General features: G+C 41.4%; 1 protein-coding gene across 1 annotated transcript; it reads right to left on the bottom strand.

The window, feature by feature from the left end:
* Positions 1–9,806: 9,806 nt before the first annotated feature.
* LOC139307237 (BTB/POZ domain-containing protein KCTD3-like) lies at positions 9,807–14,779 on the bottom strand (the record flags this gene model as incomplete). The annotated part of the gene is made up of 11 exons (XM_070931083.1): positions 9,807–10,733; positions 11,380–11,502; positions 11,783–11,921; positions 12,039–12,232; positions 12,329–12,425; positions 12,887–13,042; positions 13,259–13,429; positions 13,651–13,767; positions 14,073–14,160; positions 14,298–14,413; positions 14,589–14,779. Coding segments are annotated over 11 exons (1,975 nt in total), but the record flags the coding sequence as incomplete, so codon positions are not given.
* Positions 14,780–15,016: the final 237 nt, after the last annotated feature.

Genomic DNA, 15,016 nt, shown 5'->3' with positions numbered 1-15,016 from the left:
CTTACTCATTTCTTTCTCTCTCTTCAGTTCCTCTTGAGCCTGAAGACAGCGGTAAACAGGACGTCAGCATGTCAGCAACACCAGTTTACTCTGAGCTGTGGTTCATCTTGCTGTTAGCCCTGCTGGGTCTATTTCTGCTGGCCTTACTGCTGGGCCTGGTGCTGCAAAGGTATTCAAATGTGATATGCAGCATGTAAAAGGTTTAAGGCCTGAATAGAAAAACTGCACTAACACATAAAACAGAGCATCACGTCGACATGTCTTTGCAAAACACAACACTCTCCACAGTACGTAAAAACACAGGCAATTTAATCTGAATAAGACCAAGAACAAACGGGTGTGAATAATTTATTTTCCCTTCCAGAGCCCTGAGGAAGAATCCATCAGCCAGAGAGCGCCCTCCGCTGGTCATGCTTCAGAAGACCAGGAAGTCCGCGGGAGAGATGTGCATGGTGAGGGGAGCGCTCAGTGAAGGAGAGAGTGACAAGATGGTTGAAAGGGGAAAAGACAGAGAGGTAGTCGGCTTTACAAAGAGGTAAAAGAAGAAGAAAAGTTAGGCAGCGGAAGAGTGGAGGTGAAACAGAGGAGGATGTTTTGGAAGTATTTTGTTTGATTTCTTGAGTGACTCTATCAAAACAGTTTTTCTGCAGATTGTACACATTTTAGAAAACCCTGTATTTGCAGCTGTGTCTTAATCTTTGATCCACCAGAGGGGGCTGAAACAACAACTGTTACTGGAGAGCTGAAATTATTTTCTGTTACCAGTGAGGAACTGGTTTAGTTTTAACAGTGAGGATGGTGAAACCTACCCCTACATGTTCGTATGTCCTTGTTAAAGCTTTCATAAACAAGGAGTTGCATAACACTTTTGCTCAGTAAAAAACCCCTGGAACAAAAGTTTGGATTTGTTTGATGTTTTTACATAAATCATACTCATACAGTTTTTCTCATATATATAAATTAGCATTTTAGAAATAGAAACATTTCATCTGATATATTATATTTATTCATTATTATTTATATTACCAATAACTACCAATGACACTGTTATTACATTTTTCACCTTTGTCCACTGGTTGAATAATGGTTTATTCAGTTAGTTTCTAACTTTTTCACTTGTTTTCCATTTTGTTTTACTGCTCCATCTATTTCAATTTCTCCACCATAAAGATTTTTTAATTTTCACTCTTTTTGCTTTTTTCATTCTGTCAATCTTCCCCTCCTTTCTATACTACTTTCTCCATCCTCTCTTTCTCTCTCTCCCTCTCTCCCTCCCTCTCCCTCCCTCTCTCTCTCTCTCTCCCTCTCTCTCTCTCTCTCTCTCTCTCCCTCCCTCTCTCTCTCTCTCCTCTCTCCTCCCTCCTCTCTGTCTCTCCCTCCCTCTCTCGCATTCCTCTCTCTCTCTCTCTCCTCCCTCCCCTTCTTTCTCCCTCTCTTCTGTCTCCCTCCGTCTCCTCCTCTCTCCCATCCCCTCTCTCGCTCCCTCTCTCTCTCTCCCTCCCTCCCCTTCTTTCTCCCTCTCTCTCTCTCTCCCTCCCTCTCTCTCTCTCCCTCCCTCTCTCTCTCTCCCTCCCTCCCCTTCTTTCTCCCTCTCTGTCTGTCTCCCTCCCTCTCTCTCTCTTTCTCTCTCTCTCTCTCTCCCTCTCTGTCTCTCTCTCTCTCTCTGTCTCCCTCCCCCTCTCTCTCTCTCTCTCTTTCTCTCTCTCTCTCTGTCTCCCTCCCTCCCTCTCTCTCTGTCTCTCTCTTTCTCTCTCTCTCTCTCTCTGTCTCTCTCTCTCTCTCTCTCTGTCTCTGTCTCTGTCTCTCAGAGGCCCTGTCCTGAGTTGTGCTCTAAACATCACTCCAGCTCTGTGCTCCTCCCTGATCGTGCCACAGTAAGACAATTTTTATACTTAGTGTCAAAACCCTAAATGTTTATTTTATTGTCCCCCTGCAGTTTGACACTGTAGCAGACTGTGTTGAGATCAGCAACGTTATGCTTAAAAGCTACACTGTGTACTCTGAGGTACGGGATTGTGAATTTGTGTGGGCGCCTTTCTATGCATGTCTGTGTTGTTTGTGTATGCATGCTGTGTGTGTGTGTGTGTGTGTGTGTGTGTCATACGATGAATTATTATATTACAATGGTTGGTTTGTAAAGGTAAGACAAATGCTGTACAGTCTGCTGTTTTTCCTTAAATACAGTGTTACAGTGTTCATACATCTGCTGCTGAAAACTGAGTTGTACTTTCTAGTAATCTTTTACTTTGTTTTATGGCTCAAGCTAAATTGGTTTCGTGTGTGTGTGTTGTGAACATATGTATGATCCAAAAGGGCCAATCCTTGCCCCCTGTTGATTGTTGATGTTATATGAGTCAATAATCTGTTTATCTCCATGTTACCTAGATTTAGTTGACATGTAACAATAACATCCAGATAACACAAGGCCTGCATTTGAGCTTTGAAACAACATATTTATTGGATGAAAATGTTCAACTTGTTTTGTTTCTTACTAATTTGAAGCTTTTCTTGGGTAGAACTGCAATTAAAGGAACACACCAATGTTTTTGTATGTTTTATCCAGTGTACCATAGATTAGATTATGTATGCCTTACACTATTACTTCAGAGTATACCACAGTGTTTCTTAGCTGCCATTGGTTTCCGTTCATTTCAGTTCCATATGAAAATCATTTTGCAGTCAGGTGAGTAGTAAGGCTGTGTAATCCACAAGAGTGAACATTTAGGTTGTTGTTTTGGTATTGCAGTGCAGATTTAAAGCTACAGCATGCGTTGGAAAATGGTTAGCAGTAATATAAAGTACATAGGATTTGTAATAAATCTGTTCAAACATGTAAAACACTGGTATTGTCTTTTAAATCACTGTCTAAAACAAATCTCTTTTTCAGGGTCTGATGGACACAAAGATAGTCGGCAGCAGCTCACAGTTCAGCCCCATGTCTGTCCTGCGGGTTCCCAGCCAAACAGACCTCAGTCAGGCCTACTCCCAGCATTCCCTGCACCGTAGCGTCAGTCAGCTAATTGACAGGAAGTCACTGATGATGGAGGAAGGAAGCTGGGACAACCCGCTGGGACAAGACTCTGGACTGGTGAGGACGGAAATATGTTTATGTTAAATTATTATTTTAAATTGCAATGAAAGTAGAGTACAGCAGTTACAGTACTGACAGAGGGTTAGGTTGCATTTACTCTGAGGTCAAGTGGTCATTTAATAAGAGATAATTTGTTGGAAATGAAAGAATGAAAGTGCTTTGGAAGCATTTTATTTTACCTGACATTACCTGATCTTTGCAGATGGTGGAATTGTGGCTCAAAAACACAGCCTTTCCTTGAAAAAGGATCGCCTTGAATCAAATATAATAAAAACTAACAAAGCTCTCTGATCAAAATACCATGTTGTCAATTCAAAATGAATGTATTAAATTATAATCTTAATAACAAACTGATTTAGCATAATCTCAGAAGGACTAAGCATCAGAAGTTAACTAATAATCATTATCATTTACTGGTAACTCAGTAAAAGAAATAAATCCCTCTACAGAGTATCACTGTGTCACCTTGGCTCTCTGTCTTTGGGTTTACAATACGCACTGTAACTGCTGCAGGCTTTTTAAATACCTAATTGTAATCTCATGTGTTGTCTTTCAGTATGTGGAGGAAGATGAGTTTGTGGACGCCTTCAAGGCCTTAAGTTCTGTGAAAAAGGAGCACACCATGTTCACTGACACTCATCTTTAAGACAAGACCCCTGCAATTAATCAGGTATCACAGTCGCAATTCAGACCTAGACAGTAAAACATTCAAACCTGGTGTTTGGTCTAACAGGACTGGTAATATGGAAAATTATTTAGACAATTTACAATGCTGAAATAAGAACCACTTTTCAAAATGCACTGGGACAGTGTTAATAATGTTTTAATGATTGAAAAGTTGTAATAGAAGCCAGACCCCAAGACAGCATTCATCTTAAACTATATTAAAACAGATGTCGTCTTCTTTTATCCTACTGTGTGTGTGTGTGTGTGTGTGTGTGTGTGTGTGTGTGTGTGTGTGTGTGTGTGTGTGTGACTCCCTGTAGGGACTTAACTTGAGTGAATTCAGTTCAGGCTCAGTCAGCTGTGATTGTGGAAGTTATGAGTTTAAAAGCTACAGTTTATTGGCTCCATAGCTTGAATGTCAAACCCTGCCCAGATTAAGAACCAGTCCTTAAATGACTTTCAGCAAACTGGCTGATCGTTCTTAATGTATTATGATTCACTGTCTCTGCTTGCCAACTGTTAGTAGTTTAGTTATTTAAAAAAGAAATGCAGCTATAGCAGGTTTGTTTCGCACTATTCAGAATTAAAGCAGTCTAGAAATCAATGAATGTCAAAGGTTTCTGTCACCTATTCTGCTTCAACAAGTAATCGTGCCTCGTACGCTCACACATTATCAGCAGCAATAGTCCTTCAGGTGTAATAAGACACATGGCCTTGGTGTTAGTTTTATGAAACAAAAAAATGCCAACTGTTTTTTTCTAAATGTGCTAAATGTGGCTGGGAATCACAGATGTGCCGTCTGATTGTTCTGATTATGTGGTGTAACTTGAAAGCCCAATCTGAGATTTTATTTTTTACCATATCAGGCGTCAGTGGAAACCAGACAGTTGTTGGCAGCTTCAGAAGGAAATAAAGTCTCTGTAACGTCCTGTTTTGTTGTTATACAGGAATGAACTTTGTTTATATTTGTATTCCACAGATTGGGCCTTTGAATTTTAGAAGCTAAACATCGAGGAAACAGTATATATCAGAAGGAGATGTTGAATTTCTGTGTAATGTTTTTTGGGGGTTTTGTGTACAAGATTGAAGCCTACTGTATTGTTATAAAACCTTTTCTTTTTTACACTGGCAGTATTATTCATGGTTGTTGTATGAAAAAAAAGTCTTATTTATAGATGATTCATCAATCAATGTTTGTGTTTTTCTGGGATATTATAAATAATGGCCAATGGTCAAGAAAATATTCTTTTCTACTTGTGTTCTTTCCTTTTCTTCACTTGAAACATATTTAAAATATTAACACATCAACAGTTCACACTGGTCCTTAAAGCAATGACTATCTGCGTTATGAATTCCTTTATTGGCTGCAGGCATTTCCTGTTGCATATGAAGTTATCCAAAAATCAATCTTTCTGGTAGCTATGTACTCTATCTGTGGAACTTGAATGTAAAGTTTCATGACAAGGATCATTTGATCTTGTATATGCTAGCACATTGTTTATAGTTTTATGCAACTTTTCTTTTTTACTGTACAAAAGTGAAAAACACATTAAAACTCTGTGTGGGTTTAAAAAAGGCAGTTTGTAGCAGGTTTAATATTCTTTTACTCCATCGTGATCAGAGGTGTCTGAATTTAAAAGCAGCAAATTAAAGACACACAAACGTACCTGTTCAATGTGATATCAATGCATGAGGACATAAAAGCATTACAGTGACAAAGGACCGAAACGCCACCAGATACTTGAATATTTGTTCCAAGATATTAAACTTGTGCCTCATTTAAAGAATTATGAAGGCGAAATAGTTTTCACATATAGTTGAAGATGATTCCATTTAACGAATTATTTTCTGCTGAGTTAGTAAAACACGGATGTGCCATCAGCTGTACAGAGACTCACCACACACACACACAGAAGGCCGGTATCTCCATCAAAACTACGTAGCAGTTATTTAGTTTTGCTCCTGCATCCCTTAAGGGAACATCAAGCCAAGTTTGAAATTAACAAACTGGCAGTAACAACCGTGCCCTCGCTCAAGGACACCAGTCTGACAAGGGCACTTCCAAAACATTCACAGCCACATTCACAGCTATTGTCAGCCACGGAGGGAGGGAGAGGTTGTGAAAAGAGAGCTTGTGGAGTGATTGTAAGGGACAGTATGGCCCTGAGCTACACACACACACACACAAACACACACACACACACAGGGTTTTATTAAACTCATAAATCACGATGACGACAGACGGCGTCTCAGAGAGGAGACTGTCTGAACGGGAAGGTTAGTGAAATAAAAGCGCTGGGGAGACATACACACACCCCTCTGTGACGCTCAAACTAAACAAAACAAAAATCGTGCTCTTTGGCAGGTTATCCATGCAAACCATGCACTAAAAACTATAATTTTTTTAATGTTTTCAGCCACTCTTAATCTGTTATTCATGACATTTGCCAGTAAATCTGGAGTGAGGTCTTTTTTTTTTTTTTTAAGAACGAAAAAGGTAAACATTTCCAGTCTGTAAACTGATGCTAAACCTTTCAACTTTGTAATAACACAGCTTTGAAGGATCTTCTGTGAATAGCTGAATGCTCTTTTCTTCAGATGAACTATTGTACGTCAAAATGGAAGAAAGACAAAACTACTTAATTTCATCCCTGTCAATTTACCTCTTAATCTTCCGATCGTTCAAGAAAGGAGAAAAGTCCAGTTTTAGTGAACACAGTTGTATTTTAAATTGCATGAACACTGAAAGTTCAATGTCAACATTATATTTGATCATGGGTCAGTACTGTAGGCAACTGTAAATCATATTACAACATAATGCAGCATTTCAAAACAAACACAATGTAAAACAATGATGCACAGGGCAGTTTAAACAAACAGATATGTATTCCTTTTAGCTCACTAGCATCTGGCTGTAATATATAATGTAAACATAGCCAGAGAGGAACTGAGGGACGACAGAGAAGGACAGACAGATCTTCACAAGACAAACAGTTATGTGCTGAAATACACTTTAAACTTTATATTTTTTATATAAAATAAACACTAGTGAGTTACTTTAATATTAGTGTTAATAGTGCAAGTGCAAATGCAGTTAGGTCCAATAGCATGATAATATCAATATAGGCATTATATGATTATCAACAATATGTAATGAACAACAGTGTAAGTATCAACACACCATCACACACATTAATGCATACATGTTAGGATTTTGTTTTGAATATGAATGTCAACTTCCCGTACAGTTAGTGTATCAAAACGTTTGTACAGGCAAGGACCACCAGTCAGTTCATCTTTTAGTGATGAAATGATACGCGGTGTGATTAGAAACAATTTACAGAGAGGTTGTATAGCTGCTGGATTTGGCAAATTATAATTAACATTTCAGGACACTCTCTCGAGTTCCATTTACTGTCACAGAGTTTTACAGTTGTCTCTACACTGGTTATAAAAAAGTACCGTAGATGAGGAGCTGGTCTGCTTTCTTTAACTTCTCCCAAACAAACAGCTAGTGGAAGTCTTACAGGGGATCTGATGGCTTCCAGCAGTAAAGAAGCAGGTTTAGCTCACAGAATGGCTAATGCTAATTAAGGTTGCTAACATCTAACTTTTGGGCCTTCACACCTGCATCATAACCAAGGTGCATTGTGTTTGTTTCCTACAGAGCATCACACTCATATTTTATGTGCTTGGAAGTGAATGAGTTGGTTCACCTCAAGTGACAAAGAACAAGCTACAGAAAAAAAAATCCCCAGGTGTTTGGGAAGAAGGACGGACTTTTCCGGTTTTAATCTATGTCAAGATTATTTACAATTTAAAATAGATGCTGATCATTTAATATGTAATGCCTATCAATTCAAGTGACCAGTCATAAAATCTGATTTGGCCTGGTGTGAATCTATCATAAGATGATTCTAGCCAAAGCCAAAGAGAGAACATTATGTTCGTTATGTGGCTCCACAATGAGCTCAGTCTTCACAAGCCTTTGGTCAGAATCCTTTTCCATTAAAACACACAGACAGGCTGATAACCGTCAAACAAGTTAAATAAGGCACTGCAACAGTCATCCAAAACAAGACACAATAAAAATCTGTTTCAAAGGGTGTAAAGTGATGTAGTGTAGGTCCTTGTATTGAGTTGAGTGTAGTTATATTGTGAAACTGTAAAAAAATAAAATATAAATAATAATAATTAGTGTGATCTTGCACAGGCACCACTGATTTTTCTGTCTGAACTGCGATAAAACGTACCAAATTATTCCTCTCAAAGAAAAGGTTATATACTGTATATACCACAAAGCATTGACTCATTCCTGTACAAATGCAGCTTAAGTTGATTTGCTGTTGCCGTTAGTGTGAATGTGATCTTTTTAATGGATCAAAAAAAAAAAAACAACTTCCCTAAAACTGTAAGGTTCCAGCTGCGTGCCACTAATTTGTTTTCAAATTCACATTTACAAATGTTTCATGAAAACGGCTCAAATTGCTGCGTTGTGTCGACTTTTTTTTCACATCAGACATTTTGACCTGTCATAGCAGGAAAAGCACAGACGTTACTGATAACATTAAAAACGACTGCATTCTATTTAGTTGAGTTGGCTCACTGTCATGGCTTTCTGGGACACTCGATGGAACTGAACCATCACTTGTGAAATTAGTTTTACCTTTGCTTTTCCTGCTATGACAAGTTAAAATGTCTGCTGTGAAAAGTGGGGGGCATTTCGCTTTATTTTGATAGTAGAGAGCCCGGAAAGGCAGTGGAGAGAGAGAGAGAGAGAGAGAGGGGATGACCTGCAGCAAAGGGCCCGGTAAGCTACCGTCTGTTATGCTACTGTTAGTATAAGTTCATAATGCAATTGGCCTGTAACTATGTGTTAACACATGTTACCATTTGGCAATCCAGAAGCCTTCATGTGGAAACCACAGAGTGTTAGTGTGGCTGCTCTACATCTTAACTCTGTTGCATAGTTGTCATTAAACCGTCGAACAACTGCATCCCGGAGCTGCAAAATGACTTTACTGCTTGCTAGTTAGGTTAGGATTCAAGTAGCTGCCAAGATTCTGGCTAAGGTGACATGTTTAAGGTAGGTGTAAGTAAAAATTCACTTAACGATAAATTGCACATATTGTCAGAGACACTTGATATCATCAAGAGTTCTGTCTTTCTAAAGGGCCTGATCCTTTTACAAATCTATATGGACCTAGGACTGAAACAGTTAGTCAATTAATTGGTCAATCACAATGTAATTGAAATGGCAAATGTGAGGATTTGCTGCTTTTTCTGTTTTAAATCCTTAAATTTTCTGATAATGAAAATAATCGTTAGTTGAAGATCTCAAGAAACTTTACATGTAGGTTCTGTTTGAAAGCAGATGTTTCAGGTAAGCTTGAATGATTTAAGTTATTCCTGCCATGAGTCAATAAAAACCCTTTAAATATCTGACAAAAGTACAAGCTGTGCCTTTGTTAGTTCTATTTTGCTCCCATTAGCTGCTTAAGTGTCTCACAAGATAAAACACTCCTTGGATAGTGTTTGAAACCCTCATTGTATTACTAGTACTGTGCTGTGCTTGTTTTTTTTTCATTTATAAGAACCTTGATGAGTTAATGATTCAATCTACACATCTGTGTCTTAACACTTGTGCTTGAATCAAAAAGGCAGCAACAACACACCCTCGACAATACCTGGCCAAACAGACGTCTGCATGTTCCTGTAGTGACTGAATGTTTGTTAAGATGTGAACAACATCAACACAGGGACAGAAACCAGTTTCAGCAGTTCTACAGGACGAACTGAGCAGCCATGTTGCTATCAGATTTGTGCCTGAAAGTGCTGACCTCATCACCCTCATCATCTGTTAAGACAACCTGAAGCAAACACCAAAAGCAAACTGAGATAGCAGGAGCTCCAGTTGTACCCAGCAGAAGTGTGATAAAACAATCAAAAACAAAATGCATTCCTGCCCTGGTCGAGATGGCATGCTGTTAGCGTTGTTGTGACTGCTTCTTCCTGTCAGATTTTGTCGTAAAAGGTATGACACCAATGTTTGAGTTCCACTGACTTAAATTAAAATGAAAGTTTTTCAGCATAGGAAGCAAACTGAGTAGAGGAGACTTGTCCTGAGACACAGACTCATTAAAACATGGTAGCAACATGTGTGGAGTCCCAAAAGAAGACGGTCCTTTATCCAGTTACATCATGAACCATACCTAAAAAAACACACTGTTAGGGTGGAAAGTGGAGTAGAAGCAATTGAAGTGGTTTCCTGTAGATGAAGCCACATTCCTCCTCTGCTGTGATATCCAGGCCTCATCTCCCACGTGGACGCTTCTACGAGATGATTCCTTTGATTGGGAGCAAAATAAAAGAGGGGGTGGGCACATTGCGCTGTCACAGGCTGCTGTCCTGATTGGACAGCTCTGGGGCCAGCTTCCTGTGTCGCGGTGAGGTGGAGGAAGCCAGTTTGGTTGGGGAGGGGGAGGCATTGGCAGATGAGTCACTGCCTGAACCTTCAGACCCAGGGGGGAGGGAGGAGAGGTGGGGGACTGGGGGAGCCCTCTTCCTCCCCAGAAAGCCTCCTTCTAGTACTCCCCTCTTCTTCACACCTCCCTCCGCCTTCACCCCATCTCCCCCTGATCCCACACCCTCTCCTTCCTCTGGTTGTGGGTGCACCTTTCGCCTAACGTCACCTCCAGGAATCGGGCTGTCAGGAGGTTGTCGTGGAGACTCTTGACCGCCTTCTGCCTTCACTCCGGAAACACCAGCAGTTGTCATAGCTCCGATATGTATGGGCGAGCTTGAACTAGCTGTTCGGCAAGCCCAGAACTCCATAGCTGTGGCTCTCCTCTCGCTGTCCTCAGGCCCAAAGTCACAGAGCGAACGGCGGGCATCAGGGGTCTGACTGAGGCCCTGTGTGGACGTCTGACCTGTGCTGTCCAAGAGACCTCGACTCAGACTGAAGTTCTGGAAGTCTCTGCGGAAAGATGGATGGATGGAGTCAGTCACAGGCGGATAGATACATAAACAAAATGCACACAAGGACAGCCATTTCCAAGCATAATCAGATTAGTATCAGAATGGCATGCAGGGACTCTGTATTTTAAAACCAGGTGCTGGGGGTCCTTGCTACTGGTTCTGCAGAGCCCTAGCTCTGCATATTTTCCATCTCTCCCTGCTCCGTCCCACCTGATCAGGTAGATTCATTGGCTCGACCCCCCCAGGTGTTGATAGAGCATAGAAAAATGAGAAAGTGCAGGACAAGGAGCACCACTGTAAAGATCAAGTCATCCAAATTACAAAAAAAATCATATCCCCACCGACCTCTCATAAAAACGTACATTTACAAAAATGATTCAACACCATACAGAAGTGTACAGAAACATTGTCTGCGTTACTCTGGATAAGACACAAAAGACGGAAAGCAGTTTTCATGGGGACTATTCAATAGAAGTCGTTCTAATGAAAACAGTTGAAAGTGGATATCTCAAAACCTGGGCAAAAAAAAGCCAGATAACCTGCATGGCGTGATACCACTAGAGGTCAGTAAGGAAATATGTTTTTGTAACATGGGTGAACCGACCCTTTAATGGATCTGCACAGTGAGACAAATACTATTTCACCGGTAGCTGTGGAAGGACTCAGTCCGTCTAGCGCGGGCCAGCAGGGGGCTCTCTCTGTAGGGTCGCACAGCTCCATAAGTAGCCTGGTTCTCGGGGATGGGTTCCGGGGCCTGTAACTGCAGACTGAAAGACATGAGAGAGTGAGACAGGTAAGAGCTGCAATGGTCAGTGAAAGACATCTTCATAACACTTCACACAGTAGTGTTGACAACCATAGTGCAAAGGATGTTATTTATTATGATTACGGTATTGAGACACACAGTTCCTTATTTTATGCATAAATGTCCGGATGTATCTGAATGAGGAAGGTGAAGTGTGGGTGTAGTTAATTGTGTTCCTTCTTTTGTATGAATGTCCATCTGCCTGTTTGTCTTAAATGTGGTGTGTGAACTTTCTGTCTGACCTTGAGCAGGACTCTCTGAGGCGTGTGTGGTGCAGCACAGAGGGGGCGGGGCTAATATTTGGTGTAGCACAGCGGGAGGTGCTCAGGTCGCACTGGTCTAACAGCTGCAGCAGCTCCTCCTCTGTCGGCCCGCCTACATCTGTCAAACACAAGAGCGGCTTCAGAATACACATACACACACAATGTTGCCTTCTACATTTCGCTCTCTCTCTCTCAACCTTCCCTCCTTCTCCCCCGTCTGTCTCTCTTTCCTTACCCTCTCTCTTCCTCTCCTCTCCTTTGTTAGCGGTGTCCATCGCAGTGGTCAGATCCCACATTTGGATGCTGCCGTTTCCGTGACCGGTGAATAGGTAGCGTCGAGGTCGTGACCCCATGCGGCTCGAACCCTCACACTCCCGTACCATGAAGCAAGAGATGGTGGTCCCGTCCACTGACTGCACTTCACAGATCCTAACAAACACACACACAAATATGACAATAAATGACAAATTACATAAAGGTCAGAGGAGCTAAGGTGGATGGAAAAACAGATGGAGAATATTATACCTCTTTCCAGTCGATGAGAGCCTCACAAACAGTTTGTTGATGATGGGGATAACCTTCTGTATGAATACCTGCTGATCGTCTCTCTCTCCAAATGGACCTGATAGCAGAAAACCAAAAGTCCACCACAAAAGACTGTTTCAAAACATTTAGTAGAACACAAAACTAGGATGCTTGTGAAGAAATTATAAGTACTCAGTTTGTCTTATTTAGTAAGTGATGTGTCCACTTTGGCAAGGCTCTTTGATCAAGTTACAGTTAAAGACTGGTAGCAGTGTCATTCCTGTGGCCTGTACTTAAGAGAGTTTCAAGGCTTTTCATATAAGTTGAACAGCTGGTAACACAAGTATTCATATCTGCACATACTGTACCTGTTATCTTTGAATGCATTTGAATGCAAAGCTCCACCCATTACTACTACTCCAAAACCTGTACCTCTGTTCCAAGGACAGTATCAGACAATCTCTCTCTTCCTCCTTATAAATGCGTCTATGCTTCCCTCACATTAATCAATCGTGCCTTCTTCTATTTCTGCTGCTCTTCTCTTCTTTACTCTCTCACCTATATCATTCCCAGAGCAGTAGCTCCCGTGGCTCTCCGTCTCCTCCAGGGACAGTATTTTGAAGGAAGCCAGAGGGGTGGAGCCTGGCTGGGTGGAGATCATCCCTCTGAAACGGGTCACCGTCCACGTCCGAACGTGGTTGTTGTCCGCGCACACTGACACACACAGAAAAACACAAACCAAACAAGATTTCAATCACAGGTGCGTAACAGAGAACACAATGAACAAGAGATTATTGGACTATGTGTCAACAGGCAACCGTACCATTGTCCGGTATATTCCTCTATTACATAACCCAAGTTCCCTCAATCACCCCTCTATCAGCAGGGAAACTGTCTGTCTAATCTCCCCGCCTGTTACACCTTCCTCACCTGATACCAGATACTTCTCAGACAGCATAATCTTCGTCACCGGGCTCCTGTGGACAGTGAATGTCTGAAAGAGCTGGGGGCCCGATCCCACTGTCTCCGGGTGTTGCACGATCACTCTTACCGCACCGCTGCTAGTCCCATAGGCTATCTCTATCCAGTTCCCACTCACACCTGAGAGCCGAGAGAGGGAGACATAACACAAATACACACAGCCAGATTTAATGTCAGCTCAGTAACTGTGATTTATGTTACATCCCAGGAGGTGAAACTGAGGGAGGTGAACAGAGTTGAAACCATATGAAAAGGAAAAAATAGACAGGTATATGCAGGAAAAAAAAAAGTTTATTTTCTTCTTTATTTTTAGATGAGATGAAAAAAATTGGTCTACTGACTGGTTTTAGGAGTGAGGTAGACAGACAGCGCAGTGATGGCGTCATTTGAAGGGTCATGATAAAGCTCTGTCACCAGAAGATCATTATCCTTCATCCTCAGTGGAAACTTCTGCATGTCTAAAAGGAAGGAGACAAAATGTTGATGTGTTAAGGTTTGACAGCATTTTATGAAATCTAGATCGAGTGTCCAATCTCCTTATTGACTCAAAATCCTTTAGATAAAAATGTATATGTATAATAATCATAACAAAGTTATAAAAGTCTTTCAAATTAATAAAAGGGCAGTCATTTGCTGTAACCTTTCCTTGTAACGGATGCTTCACTAAATTCACTAACATCCAATAAGCTGAGTGACAGACAGAAGGTAGGGAACCCTGTGTGTGCACACATGTTTGTGTCTGTGTGTATAAACATGTGTGTACCTATGTAGTAGATGGAGCCATTGTTGCAGCCCAGCAGTAGGAAGGATCCTGCTGTGTCACAGCTGGTAATAGGAACCACATCTTGAACCTAACATATACACAGGTGAACTCAATCAGTACAATGGTATTCTATGTAGTTATGTAGTAAAAACGCACACACACACACACACACACACACACACACACACACACACACTGGGCACACATTCATACATCCTCTCCTACCTGCCAGTGCTGTGTGACGGCATTCCACACCCCAACCTTCCCTGTATGACTTGTAGCCACCAGCTGGTTCCCAATGAAAAAGAGATCATCCACAGGTACACCGAGACTGAATACACCTGTCGTGGTGGGGAGAAGTAGGAGTTCCTGTAAATTTGCGGGCTGGGGAAAAATGGGTGGAGGTTGACGGCTGTGTCACAGAGATAGCAGGAGGTCAGTTTTCCTGACTGGATCACAGTAGGGTCAGTAGGAACCCCGATAAAACACACCAACACAAGCATACAGTAAGTTTACCTATCTCATTGCCACTGCCTCCATCTTGGATGCTCCAGAGGATGATACTGCTTTCAGAGGCGGCGGCCACCATCTTGTCCTTGTCCCCGTGCGGTCCACCCACCACCTTGGCGTTAAGTGCGATGCGTTCAATGGTCCAGTCAAGGTAGGGGGAAGAAAACACCTGCTGCCATCCAGAAGATTCCTTTATCCTACAGCAAGATCACACACACGGACAATCTGCTGTTATTCTTACACTCAGGATCAGCCATAATACAGTATTTCATAATTTAAATGACAAGGACGTTTCTGAACAAACAGGTCTGTTTTGAAGAAGTTGGACATGGGTAAAAAAAGTCTTTGTCCAAATCCTGTGAGATTTTATGAACAGACAACCATCAATGTGGTAAACACACTCTGATATAGACCCTAATGGTTGAAACATGTTG

The sequence above is a fragment of the Enoplosus armatus genome, unplaced genomic scaffold (genome assembly GCF_043641665.1).
Source record: "Enoplosus armatus isolate fEnoArm2 unplaced genomic scaffold, fEnoArm2.hap1 Scaffold_292, whole genome shotgun sequence".
In the NCBI taxonomy this organism is placed as follows: Eukaryota; Metazoa; Chordata; class Actinopteri; order Centrarchiformes; family Enoplosidae; genus Enoplosus; species Enoplosus armatus.
Note: the sequence above shows the minus strand (reverse complement) of the source record. Positions and strands in the feature narration are given on the sequence as shown.